Source organism: Esox lucius, chromosome 12 (genome assembly GCF_011004845.1).
Source record: "Esox lucius isolate fEsoLuc1 chromosome 12, fEsoLuc1.pri, whole genome shotgun sequence".
NCBI lineage: Eukaryota > Metazoa > Chordata > Actinopteri > Esociformes > Esocidae > Esox > Esox lucius.
The window spans coordinates 27,846,280-27,873,270 of record NC_047580.1 but is presented as its reverse complement, the minus strand read 5'-3'; the positions used below and the strand labels follow the sequence as shown (position 1 = coordinate 27,873,270).

The 26,991-nt window shown below is 41.8% G+C and overlaps 2 protein-coding genes across 2 annotated transcripts in view; both read right to left on the bottom strand.

Annotated features, from left to right (window-relative positions):
• LOC105013572 (probable phospholipid-transporting ATPase IIA) overlaps positions 1 to 17,903 on the bottom strand; it is a 36,763-nt gene extending 18,860 nt beyond the window's left edge. The window contains exons 1-14 of the mRNA XM_010875155.4: positions 17,712 to 17,903; positions 12,112 to 12,256; positions 10,603 to 10,716; positions 10,381 to 10,489; positions 8,295 to 8,353; positions 7,416 to 7,467; positions 5,819 to 5,913; positions 5,624 to 5,704; positions 5,420 to 5,495; positions 3,664 to 3,740; positions 2,917 to 3,077; positions 2,545 to 2,687; positions 1,606 to 1,718; positions 418 to 627 (exon numbers count right to left, since the gene is read on the bottom strand). Of these exons, the coding sequence (XP_010873457.1) occupies positions 418 to 627; positions 1,606 to 1,718; positions 2,545 to 2,687; positions 2,917 to 3,077; positions 3,664 to 3,740; positions 5,420 to 5,495; positions 5,624 to 5,704; positions 5,819 to 5,913; positions 7,416 to 7,467; positions 8,295 to 8,353; positions 10,381 to 10,489; positions 10,603 to 10,716; positions 12,112 to 12,256; positions 17,712 to 17,779 (1,503 nt within the window). The 5' untranslated portion in view covers positions 17,780 to 17,903. The remainder of the gene's footprint in view (positions 1 to 417; positions 628 to 1,605; positions 1,719 to 2,544; positions 2,688 to 2,916; positions 3,078 to 3,663; positions 3,741 to 5,419; positions 5,496 to 5,623; positions 5,705 to 5,818; positions 5,914 to 7,415; positions 7,468 to 8,294; positions 8,354 to 10,380; positions 10,490 to 10,602; positions 10,717 to 12,111; positions 12,257 to 17,711) is intronic.
• Positions 17,904 to 18,528: 625 nt separating this feature from the next.
• On the bottom strand, positions 18,529 to 26,630 carry sall4 (spalt-like transcription factor 4). The gene is made up of 4 exons (XM_010875154.5): positions 26,476 to 26,630; positions 21,751 to 24,297; positions 21,309 to 21,619; positions 18,529 to 21,112 (listed from the first exon to the last, which is right to left on the bottom strand). Exons 1-4 carry the CDS (start codon positions 26,540 to 26,542, stop codon positions 20,675 to 20,677), a joined length of 3,363 nt encoding a protein of 1,120 aa, XP_010873456.2. The 5' UTR covers positions 26,543 to 26,630; the 3' UTR covers positions 18,529 to 20,674.
• Between the last annotated feature and the right edge of the window lie 361 nt (positions 26,631 to 26,991).

Sequence of the window (26,991 nt, the reverse complement as noted above, 5' to 3'; positions counted from 1 at the left end):
TGTTCATCCTGCATTACAATTAATGCTATGGATTAATTATATCTATGAGATTACAGGCAAATTAAAACTGGGAAGGCAAAATAAATATAGCTAATTACATGCACAAAGAAGAATTGTTGAAATACTTTTTTTCCCTGTCCCAACATGATGAAAGCGAGCCCAGAGTGAAACGGTTTAAAAACCACTAGTTAAGACAAACGTATATTTTTTTACGGAAATAGGCTGGCCAATCTAATGCTGGGGTATATTTTCACCAAGTAGAACAGATGTAAACCGTAAGTCATTCAATATGAATTAATAACAATGTGTCGGTGTGACCTTGGTCATCTACAGTACCAGGAAAAAGTCGGGACACTCTCACACGTTCACCCAAACCTTTGACTGGTACTGCATGCCCAGTGGGGAGTTTCTTCTTACCTCGTCCGGGCTGGCGGCCTGGTAAACCCGGCAGGTGTCCTCATAGTGCTGCTCGGCCTCGGCCTGGTCCGTCACCCCGTTGGCCTCGTACACAGGGGTCACGCAGTGCACCAGGGCGATGGCCTTCACAGCCTCATGCACACGGCTGCTGATGGTCTTGCGGACCTTAGTGGCCGCGGGGGTTCTAGATGCTGGAAGGTCCTGGGGTGGCTGTGGGGCAGGAGGGTGTACAAAACACAAGTTGGCTAGGACGGATTATCAGCGTGTGTCTGCCTGAAGGGTTTTCAGTCCCTGATAGATGTTTCCCTTTCCTTGTCAGATAAACACATGATTTATGGGAAACTACAAGGATGCACGGTATTTCCCGGGGCGATTCCTATAAGGTGATGTTACTGTCTAGAGGATATGTAATTTGTTTAGCATTCAGCAGTAGTAGTTAAGAGTAAAATATGTCAGATGGCCTGCAATTCAAGCCCCCTCGACAGGGAATTGTATATAACAGTGGATGTGGGTGTTTTTGCCTGCTGTTACCCATCAACTTCTACATTAGGTCCGCTTCAAAGTGTTACCTGCATAATAACCTGCAGCAATAAGACATATTTGTTTTGTAAATCTATTTTATGCTGAAGCATATCACCTCTTTAACTGACTCAGTTTAAAAATGACTATCACCCAAAGCCATTTCACCAACCCTGACCTTTGCATTTGTGCCATCCACAGAGAGACCCACCGCAACTAAACACAAGCAGATGTCGAAGAAAGAAAAAAAAAAGAAATATGAACAATTAGCTTTAGCATCTCGCTGCTGCTATTTTTAGGTCAGTTGTTGTGCTTCAACAGGGGTTAATAGTAGCGTCATTAAACGAGGGCCGGTCAGCGCTAGTGGGCTCTGGGTCTAGTGCCTAATCCTGTTTCCTGCTCTGCTAACCTCTGGTGTCAAAGGGACAAAGGGGGTCGGGAATCATTCAGCCAAACACAAGTCACATAGCTGATGGGTCGTTCAAACAATATGCCCCAAAGCGTTGAGATGTTTCGACCACTGGGCCGTCTTCCTAGATGAATAATGGATTGATGCCTTATGTTGCCCACAGCCCATATGGACGGGTGGCCGCTCAGTGTGGCCACCTACAGTCAACGACATGTCGTCATTGCCCACAGCCTGGCTCACATAGATGGGTTTTTGTTTACCTGTGTGTAGGCACTGAACACGTGACTCTGAACCTCGTCCATAGAGTCCATTCCATAGGCCACCGTTCCAAGGTGGAGGCGACGGAACACCATCTCATTCTGGGTAAGAGTCCCTGCGTCAGATGAACAAGCGCAGTGAATGCAATCTACTCTTCATCTCAATTCAAACACAGTCTACAGCGGTGCGACTGAAGTCAAACAGCGGTTCCTGACACAGTTTCCATTCTTTCTGCGTCCTGCTCGCCCTCACACTCACATTAAGCTTCCCTCTCTCTAGGCAGTATTTCAGGATGACCGGCGAGTGCCCTACTGCACATACATTAGACTGACCTTTGACCCCAGGGCCCCATTGCCCTGGTCTTGGTCTGTGTGGGAAAATACAGTATCATTTTATTGGCTGTCAGTGTCGTAAATTAAAGAGGGGTGCAGGCCAGCTCCTGAGGACGTGTGTCTGTGTATATAGGGAGTATAGGGAGTGTGGAGACAGGAATCTTAGTTCAGACATCCTTATGATTTAAAGATCTAATAAGTAGCATGTCTCTAAGAGAATCACACAGCTCAAAGCCCCAGGGACGGGCGAGTTCTGGCACCGTCAGCGCGTACACAACCGTAGCAAATTGTCAACACTATCATCTGTCATACCACAAGTTGGCATGATTTTTCAATATCCCTTTGTATGACCACAAAAACAAGACATCCTCACAGGGATTTGGCAATCGTACACTTGACCTACGCTCTCCTTGCAGTGCACTGCAATATAAAACGCATTCCCAGTTTGATGCTAAATCTTAACTACACTGATTATTTTCAACGACAACAACTTGTCTGCGCGTGTAGGCCAACAGTACACTGAGGTAGTCCAGTCCAGAGGGCAACCAAGATCTTTTTACAAGCACTAAAGACCACTACCTGCTTTTATAAGCACAGTCACATACTCACCTGTTTTGTCAGTGAGCAGGTAGGAGATGCGTCCCAGTTGTTCAGGTATTGTACTGGCCCTGACCACTGTCCCTGGGATCTTAGAATCTCTTCTGATCATCCAGCTGAACACCATCTTGCCCATGTCCAAGTTCACACGTAAGCTGGACACAAAGCACACGTACAATTCGATGAATGTACCTCCATGAGTTAAATACTTAGAGATTTGGGATATTAATTGTCCATATGAATATATAAAAAAGCAAGGATAGATTTTTGTTGTAAGTGTTAAATGAAGAGATCAGCTGTTGGTGAGAGCTTTTTTTTTTATTGCACTTAAACCTGTTCATAAACCTGGTGTTGTATATTTCTTAATTCATGGGGAACACCTACCTAATTGGGACAATGTTGGAGAAAAGCAGAAGGAAGCGGAAGATCTGCAGATACCAACGGCCGGCGAAGTGTTGGAGAGCCACCATGACCAGAGAAACCACAACAAGAGCCCCAAAGAGTATCTTGGTCAAGCAATTCACTTCCAGATCAAACAGTCCAACCTACAAGAGATGATCAATGAGGAGGTCATCAAAGCAGAGAAATGATTTCCTAAATTTACTTCAAGTGATCACAAATTGAACCATTTTAAATATATTTAATGTCTACTTTATTAGAAATTAACCTTTAAAGATATATTTTTTTTAATCTTATTTGGTAGACTTTTCTTGGTGTAATTTTTGTCACTGTTTTGCACTGCTCCAACTTATACCAGCTAAATACATTTAACATATTTAAATAGTAATTAAATATTAATACATTTGACATTAAATGCCATACATTATATTTACAATTGGTCCAAATTAGTATATTTAAATATGCACATTTTCCACTCAGGAATGCATGTCAAAACAGTGAACGCAATACAGTGAAACCAGTGTTGACAAAAATCTACCGGGGTATTGGCAACACATTATTTTACAATACCGAAAGTATGAGGGCTTGTCTGAAAAACCTCGTAACAACACAGGATCCAGGTATTACCACAATTTCAGAGGCAACACTACCGCAACATAAGCTGCCACCAGAACATTTGCAGTACTACCCAACAAATTGGACAGCGTCATGTGACAAACTGTAGTCCATCACCTTATGCCTTGGGTTGGAGGTGTTCATCACACTCCGGAGCTCCTTGCCAGTGTACACTACTACTCCTACCACAGTCCCTGCAGAGAAAGAAAACATTCACGTATTGCACTGTGTCCAATCAAAGACACCGACACACAATACAACATATAGCAATGGCATGGATGTCCCCTGACGGGAAAAGGATGTTTTGAAAATGTATAAAGGCAGCAAGAATACGAGACAGTGGCAGTTTGCCAAATGACTACTATTCGCGATGCACATACAGTGCCCTCCATAAGTACTGGGACAAGAAAGTTGTCAGGTCTGTTCTAAAGGGATGCCCCTAGCCATCTCTATGTTGGTCGGGGTGAAAGGCAGAACCTGACAGAAGGGATGCCCCTAGCCATCTCTGCTTTGTGGTTTTGTTTGTCCCCAATTAGAGGCAGCTGCCTCAAATGTCAAAAATGTTTGCTGTACACTCATGGGAATATAAAAATACGACACGACAGGAAAAAGTACAGTATGTCATCTAACAGTACACTCAGATTTCCATCCCCCCATTTTATATGAGTGTAAGTGTTGCCACATTTGTCACACAGGTATTTGTAATTGATCAGGTGTTCCCTGGTCACCAGGAATAATGTAACATGAAGACTAAGGAGCTGTCCATGAAGGAAAAGCAAGCAATTTAGATGCTAAAAGAAAGGAGGAACCATAGTATTTTATTTCTGTCCGTTTCAAAATATAAGTGTTGAAACGAACAGAAATAACCGATGACATTTTGCACTGTTGCCAAATATTCATATTTTAATCACATTTTCATATGCCTTGAGGGTATAGCAAAAATAGCAATTTTGGTCACTGTAAGTTGGATTGGCGTTCACTGTAGGTTAGATTGGCGTTCACTGTAGGTTAGATTGGGCGGTCACTGTAAATTGGATTGGCGGTCACTGTAAGTTGGATTGGCGGTCACTGTAAATTGGATTGGCGGTCACTGTAGGTTAGATTGGCAGTCACTGGAGGTTAGATTGGCGGTCACTGAAGGTTAGATTGGCGGTCACTGGAGGTTAGATTGGCGGTCACTGGAGGTTGGATTGGCGGTCACTGTGGGTCAGATTGGCGGTCACTGTAGGTTAGATTGGCGGTCACTGTGGGTTAGATTGGCGGTCACTGGAGGTTGGATTGGCGGTCACTGGAGGTTGGATTGGCGGTCACTGGAGGTTGGATTTGTGAATGTCCCCCACTAAACGCCAATGTGCAAAGGATATTTGATTGTCCAGGGGATGTTGCATAAAGGTACCATGGACATGGTCTATGTGGGACCTTTGTGAAATTCCCTGTAAGTCCCAAAGACAGAGATCCCCTGGTGATTTTACCTATGTCTCATTCGGACTTAGGGATGTCCCCGAGAACATTTTACTTATTAATATGATCCCATCAGGGAAGGTCTCAAACTCTGGACTTCTACAATATTAGACATCCTTTAGACATTCATAATCTGTAGTGCAACTTCTCTGTCTTCTCTAAGTTACAAAAAGCTGACAACTCCACTGCTATATTAGTTATCAGTTAATCCAATAGCGTGTGTTAGTGAGTTTGTAGGCTGAAGAATCAGCACATCCACATCCTGGAGGAAGTGCCGCCTCATCGCAGCTCTAGAGATGGATGGAGGGACGAAGAGACCAAGAGAAAGGGAGGGAGGGAGAGATGGAGGAAGGACTTGTACCGGCTACAGTGGAGAAACAGAGAACACGTCAGAGAGAAAGTTGGCATTTACCAGAGGCAATGACAGTGCTGGCCCACAGGGTGTTCTCAATACTCAGACTCTCATTGACTGGTGGGTCTCCATCCTCCTATAGCAAATAGTTGAGAAAAAAACAGACCAAGTTATGGACACTACAAACACGGGAAGCGCTCTCACATCAAGGTTAACCGGATGTAGTGTATCTTCATGTGAGTGTCAGTTGAATAAAAGACCCACCCTGGTGAATGTGCCAATGAAGTTGTGGATGTTGATGTTTGGTTCCTCCGCGTACACATAGGATCTGATCTGGAGGAGGTCCTGGGAGAGGGATAACATCCACATGTTTAAAGGACAACGCCAGAAACTAGGAGATGTGCCATTACTGGTTTCCCACTACGGCAGACGGAGCTACGCGGCTACACAGTGACTCACAGCGGCCGTCGGCAGTCTCTGGGTGCAGGCTACCGGGTGGCGGAGCTTCCAGTCGGTCTCGCCGTCCAGCTGGTCAGTACGCAAGAAGCAGGAGCCTGTGACCAGAAGAAGGGGGAAAAAGTGGATGAACCTGTGAGCCAGAACAGAGTCAACTCTAGGGGGCAGGCTTTAGACGGTTTATCAAAGTCCAAATGCACTAGTGTAGTGGAATATTTATAGATAATTTACTTCCATAATTTTTTTGTTTGTTCAGCGCAGATCAATAGCGCTTCATATTGAACGGAATAGCTGAGGCATGTGGGTTAGGTGTGCGCTGTGGATTGTACTTTTACAGCCTTGTAGTTGTTTTACAGACACCACTTCTGCGAATTTTTTATTATAGGCTCTCCAATCCGTGGTACAAATATTGCAATGGTCTCTACCAACAAACAAAAAGTACAAAACATGTAAGCCTACATAAAATAAGGCAAATTTTAACTTGTCCATTTTGTCCCTCGAAATAAATAATTCCCTCCATCTTTAAACATTTTAACAGATCTTACAAAATTATATAAATCATATAAATGGTGCCCAACTGCACATTGGGGATTAAAGTTAATAGGCTTCCATGTCAGCCCATCCCATCCCTGAGCCAAGCCCTCTTCCCCCAAACAGCCTCCCATAACCCAACCACCCATAACCTAGCCCCCCAACCCCCGCCTCCCATAACCAAGCCCCCAAAACCCAGACCTCCAAAACCCAGACCCCCCTGCCCCCCCCCCCCCCCCCAGTCTGTCAGCCTGGCTCGCCTACCTTTCTGTAGCTGAGAACACTGGGCAAAGCTCTTCATAATTGACCTAATGGCCTCCATGTGTTAGAGAGATAACCAACCATTCTTTTCAGTATAAGAAACGTGTTGTTTTACCTCCCCCCACAGGAAAGCACAACCACAACCAAGGCATGCTTCCTCTAGTTTCAAATCAAGATTATAGTGGTATAACGTTATGGTTGTCTGGGTGTTTTTGCGTATATTTCCAATGGACCTCAGAGGCTGCAGGATGCTTGTGGGGGGGGGGGTGTATTTGTTGTGTATAAGACAAAAAGCCTGTCGGACACAGCATTGTTTTGCATGGGAGCAATTCATTGTTTTTCTGTCACCACCCGTCCAAATCTTATCCAATTCCACATTTGTTTATTCAGATAAGGCTCCGTCTTTGTGTCTTCCTTCCCCCCGCCCTCTCTTTGCATTTTATATGTTCTTTATATTCTACGCTTTCCATGTGTGATGTTCATTCAGAACTACTACGTAACTTGTGATTTGAAAGACAAAAATGGTCAATGCAGATTTTTGGGAAAAAGCAATGGCCCATACTTCTTCTTATACCACAATCTGTCATCACCATTCAACTTCTTCTATTAACCCCCTCTACACACACACACCACCTCCCCAACCACCACTTTAAGCGATAGCCTACTGGACCCAATTACAATTTAGACATTGTTACACTTCCTGTCCTGGCTCTAGGCTAATCCCTTCACCTCACCACCCTTTTTAAACATGCCATTTCCCGAACTATCCTGTTTTGGAGACTCGGATGAATGACAAGCAGATGTTTACCGTTCCTTTCAGAGGTCCTTAAAAAGATCATGTCAGCAGGAACTCGCTGGTTCTACAAAGAAAGAGAAAACATGACTACAACTTGCATCCTGTTATAACCCACTCCTCCAGCACAACTGTAGACATTCAGGCGTTGCTCTTTAATGTGCTTCATTACCTGCATTCAGCAAGTCACATTAATAAGCCCTGCAGCAAATCATCCAGCCTTACCCTAATACCAGCCTGACCGGGCTTTACACTCTGCCTGACCCAGACTCCACCGTGACCAAGTCCTGCTTAGAGTTATTGGCAGATTCATTCTGAACACTATTTAAGTAGACGGTTTTCAAAACATTGAGATGGACATGGATTAATTTAAGTGGTCTACAAGTTTAATAAAGACTTACTATGGAAACACACAGTGGCAAAAATGTTGGACGTTACACATTTCAGCAACACTTTTATATATAAAGACCATAACTCTTTAAGTTGATTACCTTTGAATTTCTCCTGTGTCATTGATAAAATATTTAGAGAGAGATCAGCATGTGTTAATGACCCTCGTGTTTTGTATCCTAAATGTTTAGCCTCTGATTTTGTGGTATCAATAATCAAAATGTCACTAAATATATTCTTCTTTTTTTTCATCCAATTAAGTGTGTTTTAACGTTTCTGTCAGTTATGTCTGTATTGAGTTTGACAGACTCAGGCTCAGCAGCATTGATCACAAGATTACAAAATCTTTACTAACTCCTTTCACCTCAAGTCACAAGTCTAGCACAGCAGATTAACAGACCACTCATTATTCTTTGTCATAGAAATGGGAACTTGACTAACCTAGTAAGTACTAGGCTTAATTAATTGATGAAGTAAAAGGAAAATCAATGGAGTGATACAAACCTTTTCCACAATTATAAGGTCTCCAACTTGAATGCCACTGCTTTTCACCTTCACTGTGCCTAAATAAAAACAATGTAAAATGAACACTGAACAAATGTTCATAGACTGTAGAATTTTGAGTTAAGGTGACTTAATTGTGTTAATCATAAATTACTGTGGTTGGACCAAAAAATAAAGGATGTACAGATAAGAAAATGCTTGGTTTTATGGACATTCCATTCCTCTATGGGAATGGAAAAGAAGTACAAATCTAAAACATCCATGTAAACATTCACAGGGCTCATACTGAATTTATGACAGTGAGACATCCTGTTACCATTAAAATCATTCAAAGACATAGTTAAAACCATACTCTTCATACTCCATGCTTTTCTTCTCACAGCTCTACATAAAGAAACATTACTAATTTCAATGTTTATTAAAACTGTCTCCTCCAGGTTACCTAGCAAATCTTGACAGCTGTTGTTATAGATTTCCTTTGACAAAATGTTAAGGAAAGTTCATTATCCATGTTGGCCTTCAGATCTGAAAGAATTTAGGGGAGGGTGGAGTTGAGCCTTTTTCTCTCATTCCATTTGGAATGAACAGGCAAAATTGTTTGGAGGGGGTCAGTGACCCTCAACCTCTTCTGTGACCCCAGGCTTTGCATATGTAAGACATTAAAGCAATTTAATATTGCTATGCATTTGGTTTATTGGGCTTAAATAACTCCCAGTACTTAAAAATAATTCTGTTTCAGCTGGAAATAAAACTGTTGTTAGCACAAACAAAAATAACCAAATATTTTTATATTCAGAAATCAAAACGCTAACCCCCAAGAAAATCTTAAATGATGAATCACACACTCTGACAACTTCAAAACCCAAATGAACAATATGTTTAGAACTTCATAAAGTAGGGAACTTGCTTAAAGCGGGAACAGATATACAATTATGTGATACAATTGGCTCACTCATCCTATGCAGTTACACCAGCCACCGCTATCATGGAAGCAACCATTCATTGTGTTTACGGGCAAAACAAGCTGCCAGATAAAAGCGGAAAAGTGATGGAAACCACAAGAGGTCTCCAGGCTTTTTATTGCTGGTAGCACTTTATTCCAAGCCCTCTTATGTGTACACATCTCTGCTTTGAATTAGCCATCACTTCCCTCCCACCTGAAACCCACTCCCCCCTGCAGCTGAAACAGAACAGGATCAAACTCAAACTGCGTGCCCACAACGTGCACCGCACTCTTTGGATGTACGCGGGGTGAAGTGCTGCACTAAAAACAAAGGTTAAGTGTAAAATTTCAGTAATACTCTAGTGCGGTGAAGGTTATTGGTCAAGGTTAAGTAAACAACGATGTTGTGCATCTCTCGTGACTTAAACTTGCGAGCATTGGGGTCCAAGCCGGTGACGTTGACGCCCGTTCGTCATCCCTATCCAGACTTCATTTGAAGCTACACGCGTGTGCTACTGCCCCATGTTATGGTAACATGTGTGGTATACACCCAGGCCGTACACAGACCTTTCGAGGGACACGGGACAAAGTGGCCAAAAAAAAAAAAAAGCAGCTGAAAGGACGCCGCCTGCCCCCGGTTCACTTTGCGTGGCATCACCGCGCGTGCCCGTTTGAGGGAATGATGCGTGTCACGCAGATATAATGTGGGCACTGATCAACGGAGATGGCACCTGTTGAGTCTGAAGAGAAAGGGGCAGGGTCTCAAGCCACTCATCGGGTCTACCTGTGCACGTGCCTGATGTACAAAAGCCACATGAGCAACTGGGGTACATTGGCGCCTTGAAAAAGGTTTAGTAAGCACACAGTAGCGTATCGTAAGCACACACAATTGTCTGACAAGAAGTATTCTCTGGAGATAGTTATGAAGCGCCACGGAACAGATATTTGTGGGTCAGTTATGAAATGGGAATGGGACTACGGTCCATCACAAGGCAAATAGAACTATCAAATAATCTCAAGCTGTGTTCTCACAGCCTGCCTAATGCCTGGGTGCTGACAACTTCATCCCAAAGAAGTACATTACGGCTGCCATAACTTCATGAGTAAAATAACAAACTGAAGCCAACAAAAACAAATCCTTACCTCTTGTTGAGAGCTTGCTATATACTTGAGAATTCACTTCTTTGTCTCGACAATAACATCGGATTTCTTCAATTGCTTCTCTCATGATGGTAATTATCAAAACAATTCCCTAAAAGAGAAAAAAAAAATCACATTATATCAGACATAAATGACCAGTCTTTTTGGCAGCTGAGTTGTCGATCAAATGAATATAACTTTGACAAAAAACCCTCAGATGCTTACCAGAGGAACCCAGTAGGTGTACAGAGCCCCTAACCTGAGCTCACTGACAAACTGGGAACAGGCCAGGAGCAGAAAGTACAAGTTGAAAAAGTACTTGAACTGATTAAACAGCACCTGAGAACACAAAACAGAACAATGGGATTTCGCACAAATGCACCAGTGCTGATGTGTATATCCACCCTGACATTTTAATACCACTGCAACAGGACACTGATCACTTGGGGTCCAAGCGAGACCAGAATAAGCCGGTTGTAGGGTCCACAGACAAGCACATAGCCTGTGCGATCCGTCTAAGCACAGATGGAAATCAGCCATTCCAGTGCCACCCACCGTCTCGTGGTAAGTATAGACTTAGCGGTCACACTGGACCGTAGCTGATTTTCATTACCACCGACGTGCAAGATTACTACAAAGGGGAGGCTTGTGTGCACGCCCTGCCACCGCAAGCCATTCCTTTAGCCGCTGACAAGTGACAGTGAACACTCACACGACAAGAATGATGTGTTGATTTGAGATTCGGACCTAAAAATAGCTCCCTGGCATTATCAAAAGTAAACACAAATCGTCATCATTTGGAACGCAAAACAGGACTTGTCTACACTTCTGTTTATGCTACTTTTAATGTTTGCCACAATGATTTACGACCACCAAATATCAGAAAAAACGAATTCCAATGTGAAAATGTGTCTTGGACAAAATTGCCATGGTTTCCCTTCACTTAAAGATTACAGTAGAGGCTATACAACACAGTACACATGATAACATGATTGCTTATTGATAATAATCAAAGTCCACCAACCAACTATTCAAATCTATAGGGTCAGCCCTACTGCTCACTATGAACTGTGTCACTAAATCCCTAACTCAACTAAACATAGAAAGCCTACTGTCAAATCCATATTACAACATTTCTTTTTGCAAAGGTTGGCTTTTAATAAAAGGAACCCATTTAATTTCATCATGTTTATTTCCATGTCTCTAATTTGGAATACATGTGGTTTGGGCACCTAACCATGATTATAATATCAACAAGCGTGCAGAATGTGGGAGCAGGTTTTAACATTTTGTGATTGGCAGCCATCTTTCCCTTAATCATTTAGTTCACATAGCCTACCACTCAGCCATACCCTCTGGCAATGCTATGCCCAGCATGTTCCGTTCCCGTCGTCACCCTTCTTACGATTTAGGCATAGCCTACAACATGCTGTTGAACTGTTCAGCGTATTTTCGCAGAAAGCCTACTTCAAAACAAAAACGGTAGCCTACGTAGAATTTGGTAGATTGGATGTTGGTAAAATTAATTTCCCAAAAACCCCAAAGTTATAAAGATTAAGTGTTTTCCCTGTGTGCGTACATCGACGCTTAGTAGAAAGGGAAAAAGCACGTTGAATGTCCAGATCGGTGCATCTGGGCCAGTCTGTGAGCAATGAGTGTCATTTCCCCGCCACTCGGCTCACACACTCTGGGTGTAAATACGGGGCAGATGGACGCTGAGTCCATGACACTCACCCCTGGGAGGAAGGTGAAGAAGTTGTACTTCTGGTTGTTAATTACGTTGCGGGGGTACCTCTGCTCCCTCTTCTCTGGGTGGCCCAACCACACCGTCCGTGGACGGAAGTCCCCCATGCCACAACACCTTGACCACGGACAGCACCTGAAAGGCAGCAGTTCAGTACATAACAGGGTTGGTTTCCTGGACCTTGGTTAATGCCACTCATGGGCCTGTATTCACTAAGAGTCCCAGGAGGGGTGATACGGTAACAGTATATTCTATTATATTTTTTATAAAAACTGAATTAGTTAATGTACAGACGGGGATCTGGTCTTTGGTCAACAGTCCTTCTCTGGGATTATTTCTAGAACAATCATGCATGGCTTTAGTGAAAAAATATCAACATGGGGATAGGCCCTGACATGTAAATATTGACATGCTCTAGGCTAAAAAGACATAGAGTCATACACCTTTGTCAAACAAAGCATTTTACAAGCAAGTAGCGAACAAGTGGCCAAATCTTATGGCCTGTGTTATAGCATGATATGCCTATAACAGATCCAATACTGAACATATTGTATGTACTAATAATGAACAAATTACTGGGGATATAGTGAGACTTTTTAGCTTGCTAAAAATTGAATGAATGCAGCACCTATTTTTCAATTCACACAATATAATCAAGTTAGATTGAGACTCAACTTTACAACAGTCCCCCCTGTACTTCTGGAGGGCAAAGTCACAAGGCAAGAGAGCCACAAGTACTCTCTGTATGCATGTAAGTTCTTCAATTCAATACTATTACAGGAATTGCCAAAAAATAGACCATATGTTTTATGCAGATATTCCATCCAGTTATATAATCCTAAACACATAACATGCAGTTTGATTATGATAATCCATTAATGATACTTGGGCCACGATACGGTAATATTGTAATTCTTTGTGCTTTGCAATATACTCAGTATTGCAATATTGCAATGTATTGCAATGCATTATTTACTTTTCTCATTTGACATAAATATGTTATCATAGATAATCATAAACACAATGAGAAATATTGCAAAGATCCACTACACCTCATAATAAAAAACATTTTATCAACCACCTTTATTTGAGCCTGTTATTCATGCAGATGAACACCATGAACCATGATCATCAAACACATCTGAAGCGAGAACTTGGGATACTTAGAAACCTTATTCGGAAATAATGTAGATGCAGTTATTGAACAAATAGCACCCAACAAGAAAATAAGTCATTTAACAAAACAGACATTTTAGAAACTAACATTTTCATTAACAAAACATTTCACCATAAAACGGAAAACAAATGTGTATGCTGTGTAAAGTCTAAGCCAAAATAATATACATCAGCCACCTCAGAAAGAAGGTTGCCGTGGTAATGGCGCATCTTTAGGAAGATTTCATTAGTGGCCACATGCTAAATCACAACTAGCACATACTCAAACTGGACTTCAGAATATTTTCATGTCCAAAAAAAGCAAGAGGTCTGATTGATCATCCTCCAGTGTGGCTGGAGAAAAAAAAATTGTACTAGCCTACGGCAAAATCGACCCACATTTGATGTAAACAAAATATTGTTGTTTGTCAGTTTGAGGATATTCCTACACAATGATCCCCGGATCTGTATAACTAAGGACAATTTCTAATTGCAAAATGTGCTGTGTCATGGACCCATATGGGAGTCACAAAATTCATCATAATTACAGTGGCGAGAACAAGTATTTGATACACGGCAGATTTTGCAGGTTTTCCTACTTACAAAGCATGTAGAGGTCTGTAATTTTTATTATAGGTACACTTCAACTGTGAGTGACGGAATCTAAAACAAAAATCCAGAAAATCACATTGTACGATTTTAAGTAATTGATTTGCATTTTATTTGATCACCTGCCAACCAGTAAGAATTCCGCCTCTCACAGACCTGTTAGTTTTTCTTTAAGAAGCCCTCCTGTTCTCCACTCATTACCTGTATTAACTGCACCTGTCTGAACTCGTTACCTGTATAAAAGACACCTGTCCACACACTCAATCAAACAGACTCCAACCTCTCCACAATGGCCAAGACCAGATAGCTGTGTAAGGACATCAGGGATAAAATTGTAGACCTGCACAAGGCTGGGATGGGCTACAGGACAATAGGCAAGCAGGTTGGTGAGAAGGCAACACTGTTGGCGCAATTATTAGAAAATAGAAGAAGTTCAAGATGACGGTCAATCTCCCTCGGTCTGGGGCTCCATGCAAGATCTCACCTCATGGGGCATCAATGATCATGAGGAAGGTGAGGAATCAGCCCAGAACTACACGGCAGGACCTGGTCAATGACCTGAAGAGAGCTGGGACCACAGTCTCAAAGAAAACCATTAGTAACACACTACGCCGTTATGGATTAAAGTCCTGCAGTGCACGCAAGGTCCCCCTGCTCAAGTCAGCGCATATCCAGGTCCGTCTGAAGTTTGCCAATGACCATCTGGATGATCCAGAGGAGGAATGGGAGACGGTCATGTTGTCTGATGAGACAGAAAGAGAGCTTTTTGGTCTAAACTCCACTCGCCGTGTTTGGAGGAAGAAGAAGGATGAGTACAATCCCAAAAACACCATCCCAACCGTGAAGCATGAAGGTGGAAACATCATTCTTTGGGGATGCTTTTCTTTAAAGGGGACAGGACGACTGGACCGTATTCAGGGAAGGATGGATGGGGCCATGTATTGCGAGATCTTGGCCAACAACCTCCTTCCCTCAGTAAGAGCATTGAAGATGGGATGTGGCTAGGTCTTTCAGCATGACAACGACCCGAAACACACAGCCAGGGCAACTAAGGAGTGGCTCCGTAAGAAGCATCTCAAGGTCCTGGAGTGGCCTAGCCAGTCTCCAGACCTGAACCCAATAGAAAATCTTTGGAGGGAGCTGAAAGTCTGTATTGCCCAGCGACAGCCCCGAAACCTGAAGGATCTGGAGAAGTTCTGTATGGAGGAGTGGGCCAAAATCCCTGCTGCAGTGTGTGCAAACCTGGTCAAGAACTACAGGAAACGTATGACCTCTGTAATTGCAAACAAAAGTTTCTGTACCAAATATTAAGTTCTGCTTTTCTGATGTATCAAATACTTAAGTCATGAAATAAAATGCAAATGAATTACTTAAAAATCATACAATGTGATGTTCTGGATTTTTGTTTTAGATTCCGTCACTCACAGTTGAAGAGTACCTATGATAAAAATGAAAGACTTCTACATGCTTTGTAAGTGGGAAAACCTGCAGAATCGGCAGTGTATCAAATACTTGTTCTCCCTACTGTATGTAAAGTAAGACGTTTTTGGCCAGCAGTGACAACACCAAATAAATATTTTCTGGTTTAAAGACACTGTGGCATCTGGAATTATAAAATGTATTCCTTATCCCCTTAATGATAAGGTAACAGTGAAATTTGTACTGTATAAAAAGTGGCGTCAAAAGTGTGAAACTAAGATGTACACATATACAGAACAATATACTTTACTGTCCTGCAATGTACCAACCTCTACTCAAACAATGTAAAAAAGCTGTATTCTACTCTGCGGAGGTTTACAATACTGAACTATACAGTGGTTTAGTATATAATTAAGACCTCCACTGTATTTTACTGCACTCTACTGTGCTAAACTGCAATGCAATAAACCAGGTTGATTTGTCCAGAGCAAGACAATTCACCCTAACTGATCCCAGGCCATCACTGTTAATACGAATGCGTTCTTAGCATAGCATACTAACCTGGTAAAATAACTGCAACCCAAAATGGTGCATTTACAGTACTAAACTCGAATGTGCTGAGCTGTAATTAATTGTACAGTACTGAACTATACTCTCCTGAACTCTGATGTGTCGCACTTCACTGTACTCGCTGTGCTGTACCGTTTTGTCTGAAGATGAGAAACACAGACAGCTGTGACTGGTACAGACGTTGGTATTGGAATATAGAATAATAACCAGTGTGCAGAAAGAAAAACTAACAGAATGACAATGTATAATTATTATACTTGTGTGTACCGACTGAAGGAATACTACTCTGAAGAGAATTAAATAACTAGGGACTTCTGTACGTTACAGATCTGTGACACATGATATCACTCAGCTAGTACTTCTCTCACTGTACATTCTGTAATTGAGGTATCTGCAATATTGTTTTATCATGGAATTGCCCATATCTCATTCTCATCTTGTATTGAGTTCATCATGTGTAAACCTGCATTTAAGCACTTGCAGAAAACGAAAATATTAGAACACATTTTAAAAACATTTGTAACTCCGTTCACTGTAACAGAGGTACAGGACAAGATCATATAGATGCTCAGTATTCAATGTTTGTATCAAATGAACTATGTGCTCTTGGATGATATTGTTCAGGTAAATAAGGTACCACCAAACCAATTCTAAAATCCGATTTTCATTAAATTAATTAACAAATGTTTACATATTTAACCTTTCAGAGTAATGTCCAATCAATAATCAAAAAAGGATAAATGTGTCCAATAGATGAAGTAGAGATGTAAATTACTGCAGAAATAAGGAAAAACCAGGTTTGACGTTAAACAAAGTAACACTGTTTAAACCAGCAAAACACTGATTGACATTCTCATAACCTCATAATCTATTGTTTCTGTATTTTTTTTTGCAATTTAGCCATGGAATTAGAAGTGATGCATACCAAATTGGTGTATTTTGAAATCAAACAATTTGACAAACTTTCCCCAAATGTGGATCCATGCACTTTCCAACACAGTCAAGTCAGAACAGGCTGTATTCCACAAAGGATTGTATGATTTCACAATTAAATATTGTCATACAGCCTATAACCTGGCATTAACTTTAATCCCAACATTGGGTTGCTCTGACAAACACCATCTCTGAGATTGACTCTTCCTTAGGGGAAAAGGACATGACAGTTATGACAGGTAAATAGGGCATGCCCAAACAGGTAGCATAGCCTACTCTTCTGGGGCCTGTTTTGGGCTATATATTGAGTACAATTTTAGGAGGGTAATATCATAAAATATCATGAAATACACTGCACTGTTAGTAGCTAATGCATGATCTCCCGTATTACTGTTGTGTCCAAAGATAGTCATGGTGGATTGCTGTCCCCTAAACAAGTGCTGATTCTAATAGAAGGCCTTCCCTGTTTGGGCTGAATCCAGGTAAATGACACAACAAATGCCAAATGTCAGCCATGTCTCTACCCCACCTCTTTTGAGAGATAACGATGGAGGTGTTGTATTGTCGTCCTATATCCGTATCTAGCCCAGGACTAATAAACCAGATAGCGTAAGCTACTAGCACCGACAGGCAGACAGCACCCGGAAGAAGGATGTGATAATCTATTTAGCGTTGTCGAGACAATGAATGACTAAAACAGTATTAGAAATATATTCGCCTAAACAATCCAGTCAATCTTGTTTACTTTCATTTTGAACCTTTACAGTACACTACGGTGGCAATTTACATATTCATCCGCGGGTTTAGTAAACATTGAGTTATTAGCCATCGAGCTAAATAATAGCATATTGTACGCCCAACATCGTTGTTCTTTTTCAAATGTACATGGTATACGTTCTCTTACCCATTCCTGTTTTTATTGTCGTGTCTTTTTTTGTGTCTCACTGGTTGTAAGGGAATATTGTCCGTCATTCCTGCAGCTCCAGCAGACAGTGACGCTAGGCGAAATCCACCTCGCTCTCTCTGCGATCTGGGCGGAGGCTCCTCGATAGGTCAGTTGCAGCTTTGGGTTGGCTTGAGCTCTTGGCTTGGCTATGCTCCATAACGTATGCAATGTCGCTCAATCAAATGTGATAGAATGTGTGATTCAAATAGTTCAATTAAGAAAGATATGAACCTGTAGACGACGGCCTATAACAAATATAAACACTTGTTATAATCACTTTCATTAAAATGGTTTTACCCTGAGGGCACAAACGTCTGGTCTACTTGATCTGAACCTAGAATCATGCAACAAATTGGAATGGGAGCATCTAATGTTCGTTCTTTGGGGTTAATGACTTAAAATTGTTGAAGCAAAACAAAAGGTTAAATTACAATGCTTGTCTGCTTTACTATCCAGACACTTCAGGCCTTGCCAGATGTCACAAAGACAGATTATTTAGAAGTGGGGGGCCCATATAGCTAGCTGGAGATGCAAATAAATGTTGAGTAGGCCTATACAAATTGATCTAGGATAAAACATTCCTTCCTGGGACAAGCAAGATCAGCAACCAAACAAACAATTCAAGAAAGTCATTTGAAGGAGACAAAATGGAAATCGGGGAGGTGCCCAATGCAAATTAAAGAAAACTAGTAGAAACTGACACGAATGCACAAAGATCCATGCCCAGAAAGAGCAGACAAATAACAAAATCAACTTCTTACAATGAAACACGTTACAAGAAATGCAAATCAAACCAAAGCTGGAAAAGTCACCCTGATTTTTATTTTCATAAGATCAGAAAGTAACATTAAGGTGATAAGGAAAGAATTGAAAACAGAACATTTACATTGTAAACAAGCCTAAACAGCCTCAACATTTCTTGATTTGTACAGGCAACCTCAAATCGGTTCTAACAAGTTAGATTTTTAAAAGGCACAACTTGGTACACATTTCGATGGGGGAAATGCACAGCAGTATTCTACAGTTGATCTCAGCATTCAGAGTCGTGCAAAGAGTCCAGTGATACATTCGTTACACAACTCAGTAGATTGAGAGGAAAGAAAGCATATAATTGCATACTCAAAATGTATCAGAGAGCAAAATGTACCATTGCTTGCCTTTGGGGGCAGGTGGAGGGTAAAGTAATGTCTAAATGAGGTAGAGATAGTTGCCCCCAAAGCTCTGGCAATATAAATAACAAAAAAATTCACAAGATTCAACAGTTGATAAAATAATGTAAAGTAGATTTTCATGTTTCAGTCAATGGAGAATAATATTGAAACTTAACAGGCTTAGGAATTGAATGAATTGAGTACAGTTCTGATGTCAATGTTTCCAAGTCAAAAGAAAAAGACAAAGATTGCTGCTGCACCATCTAATATGAACATCAAGAAAACCAAGGACGGTTTTGAAATGTAACCATTAAAATAAACAAAATGTGAAGAAATAAAGTGCAGGCATGATTGAGAGCATTCAGGATTACATGGGCTGTTTCCTAAATAGCATTGTATTCTCTGTATGGTGTAAAGTATTCCCTATAGAGAATAGGGAACCATTTAGGATTCAACCAAAGCCTTCAGAAAACAACCTACCAAAAGATGCAGAAGCTCTGCTTGTTGGGAAAAATAAAAATAATAATCATGGTAGCAAACAAAACAATAATGAACATATTGTAATTTGTGTTGTAAAAATGTTTTTTAAAATAACTCCAGAAACAAATGCAGTATGCTACAAGAAAAATAGTAACAGTCAACACAGACAAAAATAACCTTCATTACAATCTTGTGGTACTTAAAAAAAAAAATTAAAAATAAAAGGGGGAAAAATTATAATATAGCAACAATTCACATTCTAGCTAGGCACTTCACATGAGCTTTTTCGGTTTCAATAGAGAAAGGCAAAGAATCTACTTTGTCACAGCATGTGTAAAAAATCTGATGGAGTGATCTAAATGGATAACCAAGCAAATCCGTAGGCCTCTTTGAATCAAACAAAAGTACATGACACTTGAAGAATAACCCTTCGAGCATCTCCAAACAATGAAATATCAAAAACACTTCCCTCTGAAGTATTGTGCCCAGAGAACTAGCCATGTCAAAACATGTTGGCACAAAATACAGGAGGAAAGCCAAGTAGTCATGTGCTGTACCAAGGAATAACCAGTCCACTCCATGCTGTTTACCAGCAATAAAACAGACGTTTTTTGGGCTGCATTTACACAGGCAACTCGACTGACTTTCACATCAGATCATAGCAAACCCCATTGGTTTAAATAAAAATTAAAAAAGGGGGTGGGGGGGGGTGTTTTGCCTGTGTAAACATCATTTTGCTTTACAGCATCCTTTAAAGTACAGGTTCTTCCACCAGGGAGAGAGACATTCTGAATCATATCATTTTCAAGTAAGCCATACATTCAACTTATGGATACAAGACTAAAAAGGAGTCACACAGAAATACCCGCATATATTAAAGAGAAAAACAGTAAATACAACTACAGTAGTTATACCAACAATAACACTTAAGGGGTGAATTGATTAAAAGAGCTGTACCATTTCAGTTCCTGAGGCTGCATTTAGACAGGCTGCCCAATCATATCAGATATTTTCAAAGCTTGGTCTAATTAGTAAAAAGACAAATTCAAAAACTGTCACAAACACAGCCTGAGTGTTACAACTGCGCTTTGGAAAAACATGTAATATGTTGAGCAATGGTTATGAACTTACGTGTTGAAATAGCATCTGTTGATTGTACCCATCAAGGACCAAGTGGCAAATGTCAGCTAACATTGCTACTACAAACATTCAAAATCTGTACACAATTGATGAAGAAAAAAAATGTAGACAAAACAAAACCAATACAACCAATGTTATTTCTTTACAAAACTAGTTCACTGCAATTTTCCCTTCCTCCATGAAATGTGGGAACTGAGATTTGGCCATGCTCTCAGAGCCATTCTTCATCTCTGCCATGGTGGCAGGCAGGCCAGAGTGGGACCCATCCATTTTCATCAGGCCTCCAGTGGAGCGAACCATGGGACCGCCGGCCAAACTGCCAGGCATGGGCATACCACCATTTTGGATCACTGAGATCTCGTTAGTCTTCATAGACAAGCCATTTGTGAAAGCAGCAGCGTACTGGTTCCACAGAGACTGGTCAAAGTTCATTGGTGGAGGAGGACCCAATTCCTTAGGAGAAGACATCATCTCTGGCATCATGTTGCCAGACTCTGAGGTCATTGCCATTAAGGCCATTGGGTTGTCCAGAGAGAGGCGCTGGCCACGCCTTGCAGAACTGTTCCACATGTGAGTTCCAACATGCACCTAGAAAAAAAAAAGACATTTTAGAATGCACATCAGGAAAATGCACAATCCACAGTAGCCTAACTGAAATACTAGCATGCATAAACTTTACTAAATAATTCTCATTCATTGCTGCTACCTGCAAACTAAGGAGGTACAAGGCCAGCTTCCATGAAAGACTTTCATAGCATTTCTCTGCTTTGAAAAGTTGTCTTACCTTGAGGTTGCCTTTAGTGGTAAAGGCTCTGCCACAAATGGTGCAAGCAAAGGGCTTCTCTCCAGTATGGGTCCTCTCATGTATCTGCAGTGCACTGGCAGAGGAGAAGTTTTTGCCACAGGAATTACAAAGGTGCTGCTTACTGGATCGTCTGGGAACACCGGAGCCATCCCGTGTCTGCCCTCCAACTCCCAGGGGCATCTGGGAGGCAAAAAGAGGATTCATGCCCATGGAGCTTTCTGGGGGAATCTGCATCTCCATTTTGACAAGGCTGGGGGGTACCCTCATGAATGGAGGAAAATGGCTAGGAGCTGTTGAGAAGGAAAAACATTGACATTTATAAACAATACTCAAGATTGCTCACACTTAACCAGTAAGTAATTACAACCATTCAGAGAATTAGATTCACAATACATAAAAAAAATGCATTTTGAACACCTACCATACTCTCCATTGGTCAAGGGGAGGCCTGGCTCTTCTTTGATGTTTCTTGTGGTGAAGCTGGTTGCGGTCAGGTCCAGAGCACCATTTGACTCATTTGCATCCTTGGAACCACTATCAGAGTCTGGTCTAGACTCATCCAGAACATAATCCTCAGGGATGGCTGCCTCAGGGGACTTGGAATGGCTGCTACCCAGATGGCTGTTGACTGGGGACGAGGCATGCAAAGAGGCAGCATCTATGTTGCTGGGGCTGTGGACACTCTGAAACTCTTGCTCCCGGAGCATCTCGGTGGTTGCAGCGGATTCTTCCGGGGCCACTTTGTCACTCTCTGAGGCGTTGCTAGATTGGCGCTGCAGGTTGAGAGCAGAAGTGAGGTTCATCATGTGGTCCTCAAGAGCAGCAATACTTGAGAACATGGTGGATGGAGGGGCCTGAGCGTGTTGGTCTGGCTCTTCCAAGGCAGGCGATGGAAGGGAATCTGATATGTCGCTTGGTTTCTCCTGATGGTCAGGCTCTGCATCTTGGTCATCCATGCTCTCAAAGCCACTGGCGTCCATGGACTTCTCATTGGCAAGTGATGAGTTCATTTCTTCAGAGGCTTCAAACTGGGTCTCCGGCATGGGGGTGTTGGGGATCTGGCCTCCCATGTGCATTCGGATGTGCTGCTGGAGAACCACAGCATTGGTGAACTTCTTCTGACAGATGGGGCAGGAATGCTGCATCTTGAGGGGCGTGTTGGCTCGGTGGACACCATAATGGGCTTTGAGGTTGCCCTTTGTGGAAAAGGCACGGCCACAGATCTTACATTTGTAGGGCCGTTCACCTGTGTGCGTGCGGTAGTGCATTTTCAGGGAGCTCTGGCAGCTGAGCACTCTGTGACAGATGTAGCACTCATTGGGGTCATTGGTCCTCTTCTCCAGCCCATCCACCATCTGCTGAAGTTTTGCAGTTCCGCAACCGTTGTTTTCACCAGGATTGCCATGGCCGTTTACGTGATGCAGCGCTCCCATTAGCTCTTTTGAGTCCAAGTGGTTTTGATCAGCAGCCATTTCATGACTGAAAATGTTTGAGGAAATGGATGCACCGTCACTTCCTGATGATAGCGGCCTTTGGGAGAAGGTGTCACTCCTGAAACCATCCAAAGAAGGCTTGAACCCATGGTGGTGAGGTGATGGGTTGAAACCAGGAGACGGGATACCAAGCATTGGCTTCATGTCTACCATGTTGGATTCTTCAATAGGCATTGACATGCCATACGGGATGCCACTGCTGGTAGGAATGTTGTCAAGGTGTTCAGGCACAGGATGTGGGTTCATCCTGATGTGAGGGTACTTCTCCCTGTGCCTCTGGAAATGCACCTTCAAGTTTCCTTTGGTGGTGAAGCGGTTTCCGCAGATGTTACATTTAAAAGGTCTTTCTCCTGTGTGTGAGCGCAGATGTATCTGGAGCGCGCTGTCATTCCCAAATGTTTTCCCACAGTACTTACACTTGTGCTTGTACATGTCTCCATCCGAACAATTTTTAGACTCTGACATGTTTGGGATCTTGCTCTTAACTTTCTTAGAGGCATCCATCCCAGTAGAGAGGCCAGTGAAGGGACTTTGGAATGCAAGGGAACCTGGTGATTGAGGCAGTAACGCTGGTAGGCGGCTTGCAAGGTCCGGCAGTCCTTTCAACATATCTGCTTTGGAGGGAATAAACCTCAGGCCTCCAGGCAGAGAGGTTGGGATGCCGTTGGACTCTGGTACCTTTCCTTGTTTAAGAGACTCTAGCGAAAGGCTCTGGTTGCTGGTGGTCCTCTTACCAATCAGGGCTGCTGCTGCAGAGAGTTGTTGAGAAAGATGAGCTCCTAGGGCTTTAAGGGGGTCAACGGTTGCCCCCATGACCGACTGAAGGCTCTGTGGCGTCATCATAGCCACCTGGATACGAATCTGTTCGGTCAGTTGGATCTGCTGGATCTGCTGCTGCTGGAGGGCAACCAACTGTTCCAGGATCATAGGGATGGCTTGCAAGGCCTCCTGGGAGGCCTGTGGAGAATCATGGTCATTTGACCCACCGCTCGAATGCTGAGTCACTGCCACTTTGGTACCAGGCATGGATTCCAGGGTTACGTTTGAATCTTGGACTTTGGATGAAGCCTGGTGCTGATGGAAACTGACATCAGGCCTTTGATTGCCAGAAATCTCTAGCCGGTCTTGTTTAGATGGTTGTTCTTCACCATTTAATTTAGGTTGTTCCTCTTTGCCAATTCTTTCCATAGGCCCTGCATTAGACTTGGAAAAAGAATTAATGCTGGGCTGGCCATCACTGTGATCAGTCTGAAAGTCACTAGGGGAGCCTACTCGTGAGAAGTCATCTGGTACCTCACTGCCTCCTCCTTTCATGATAACTACCTCCTGACTTTTTGTGCAGTTCTTCTGATGTTCAAAAAATTCCACCTCATCAAAGAACTCAGCACAGCATTTGTTGCAGACCTTTGTCTCGTCCATCTTAAACCTCTTCACCTCATTCCCATCCTCTTTAGTCTGACCGTCTTGTAGAAACCCTGAAATGATAAACATTTCTCAGATTAGACATCACAATTAAAATTACCATTAGTAAAATTCATGGGCACATTTTACACAAGTAAAGCACATGTATATAATGTACATTCCATTATACCACATCCCCTTTCAACCTTGAATGCATATTATATTCAAATACTGCAATAAGTCATTGCTTTGTGGGAAAAACTTGCCTGAAAAAATGAAAGCAAAATGCTTTCAGCACATTAAGTAACATTAAGTTTGATGCAATTTTATCTCGGCCAGCAGAGGGCAACATCCTCTGACTTGACCAGGGGCAAGCAACCAGCATCTCCTTCATTATCAAACAAAGACAAGCCTGTCACATTAAAATGCTGAAAATGAAATAGCCAGCAGCTATATTTCAGGCCTACGTGTGAACCAATATATTGTGGACCTGTCATAATAAAAAATTATTTGCCATATTTCGCATTTAAATTGAAGTTTCCCATATCCACTTAGAACTATTATGTACTTATGCTCAAACAAAGGCAAAACCCATAAGTCAGGTAGATAGAGTTGTATAGAAGACAACCATTGATTTGCCTTTCTAACACCTAAGATCAGGGCAAATAGAATAGGATTTCAACTTTTCATTTACATGCAAAGTTAATTCGAGCATGGAACATGTCGAACCGGAATATATACATGAAGTGATCATTTTAATTTGTCTGCCCACCCGATAGAACATTTCACAACCGGTCGCATTGTCAAATGCTAATTTCTTCTGAGGGAAGGGGTAGACCCCCTGTCTGCATTCTTCGAACGCAACTGTTGCTGGGACTTGTTAATCGCTCAGTGGGGTGAAAAAGTTGCAAATGACATTGTATTCAGAATCCACTCATTGTCAAACAAGTTGGCAATGTTGCAGTGCATAATAACGCAGTATGCAGCGGGAGAACATTACCTTATCACTCACTATAGGCTTTGCAAAAGTGGGCGTATACAACGACACGCAACTAATCTACTTAAACCCGCCAAATGATGACTGAAACAAGGTCGTTTTCTATTGTGCATTTAAATTAAAATGGGAATAAAAAACGACAAAGATCAGAAAAGATAGCCGTCACAACTTGTCCCTCTATTCATATGGCCACATGGTGGCGCATACATTTATCAGATCACATCCAATATAAGTGAAACTGGGATTGCCTCTTAATAGTGAGAGTATGATACCTTATATATATCGAAGCAAAAACTGTTACCGTTCTCAGATAGAAAAAGCACGAAGTCATTGAACGATAAGGCGGCCTATGTGTAAGTGGTATTCAAAAAGGTGAGGATAATTTGTAGCTTACCTACAACAACACAAGCTGCACCCCCTCCCCTTGTTTGCCTGTAAACCTTCCACCACCACTCCGTCCATCCCCCCACCTCTCCATATAATGTAGAAAAGGAAACAGTCTAAACTGGGGGGATTTATTGCCTTTAGTTCGGTATACTCCCGTGTCATATTTCATACCACACTTTCGGACACTTCAAGTGTCCTCATCAAATATTCACAAAAATATCCTATAGTCTAATACATGTATCTTTGATTGTAACATATCGCTAAAGCAGAAACAGAGTATTAATATAAGTATATTCATCATGTGGCTGAAAACCAATTCAACTTCAAAAGTCCCAAGAGAAATTGCTACATGTAATCAAATAAAGCCAACATTCGCCAAATTGTCGATTAAGACTACGATAATATTAAGACGTGATTCGCGCATAAAAATTGAAACATTTATCAGCAATATTGTAAAAGATGGCCAAACCAACCAGAATGTATGAAACAGCCTGCAGCAATAATCGTGTTACAGTGATGTTCAGCCAGATATTCCGGTTTCGTCTCCAATTGGATGGGTAACATTTATAAAAAGTTAGATATTTTTCAAAGTAATAAGTTACAGCGTGTAATTTCTGACTCGCTATCCAACAAAACAATCAATATATTTTGGCAACACATTAAATAGAAAAGTTGAAAACACATCAAACTAACTCGGAAGACTATTCATGAAAAAGCGTGGTCAGATTTAGGGGTCGTGATCCAGCCAGGTCAAAGTGCAAGCAACAATGTACAACTTTCCAATTGAAATGTTCATATTTAGCATAATTGTTTCAATGTAATCTTCCGCGAACATTTCCAAAAATACTTTATCAATTCAAAAACTCACCATTTTCTGACAAACTGGGCTCATCGGAATTGATTTGCTGTGGCTTAGCTTGCTTGCGCCGCGACATGGTGCAACCATCAGGGGCTAATAGTAAGACAATTTTCTTCCCTTCTTTGCAAATTCTTCGGGTGGAAAATTTGCCCCTCAAGTAGAAATGCGCATGTCAAAGTAATTATTATTATCAATAATGCATTGCGATTTATCATGGTCCTCTGACAGCTGATTGGCTCCAGTCCAAGTGCTTACACATTATTCAAATAGGGCCCATTGATGGGAAAAGCAGTGCCATGAGGGGGCGGGAGATGCGATACCAGTGGATAGACCGGGAAGGAGGGAGGTAATGTATGGAGTTACACAACTACACCTACCTTATCTGCCATGTTTCATGAATTGAAATATTGACACTTGATTAATGATAATAATATCATTAAACTCTCAACATTTGTTCAAAGTACTCATTGTATAGGAGTATATCTTAAAGCCTTACCCTTAAAGCCTTATGCAGGCATTTTAATT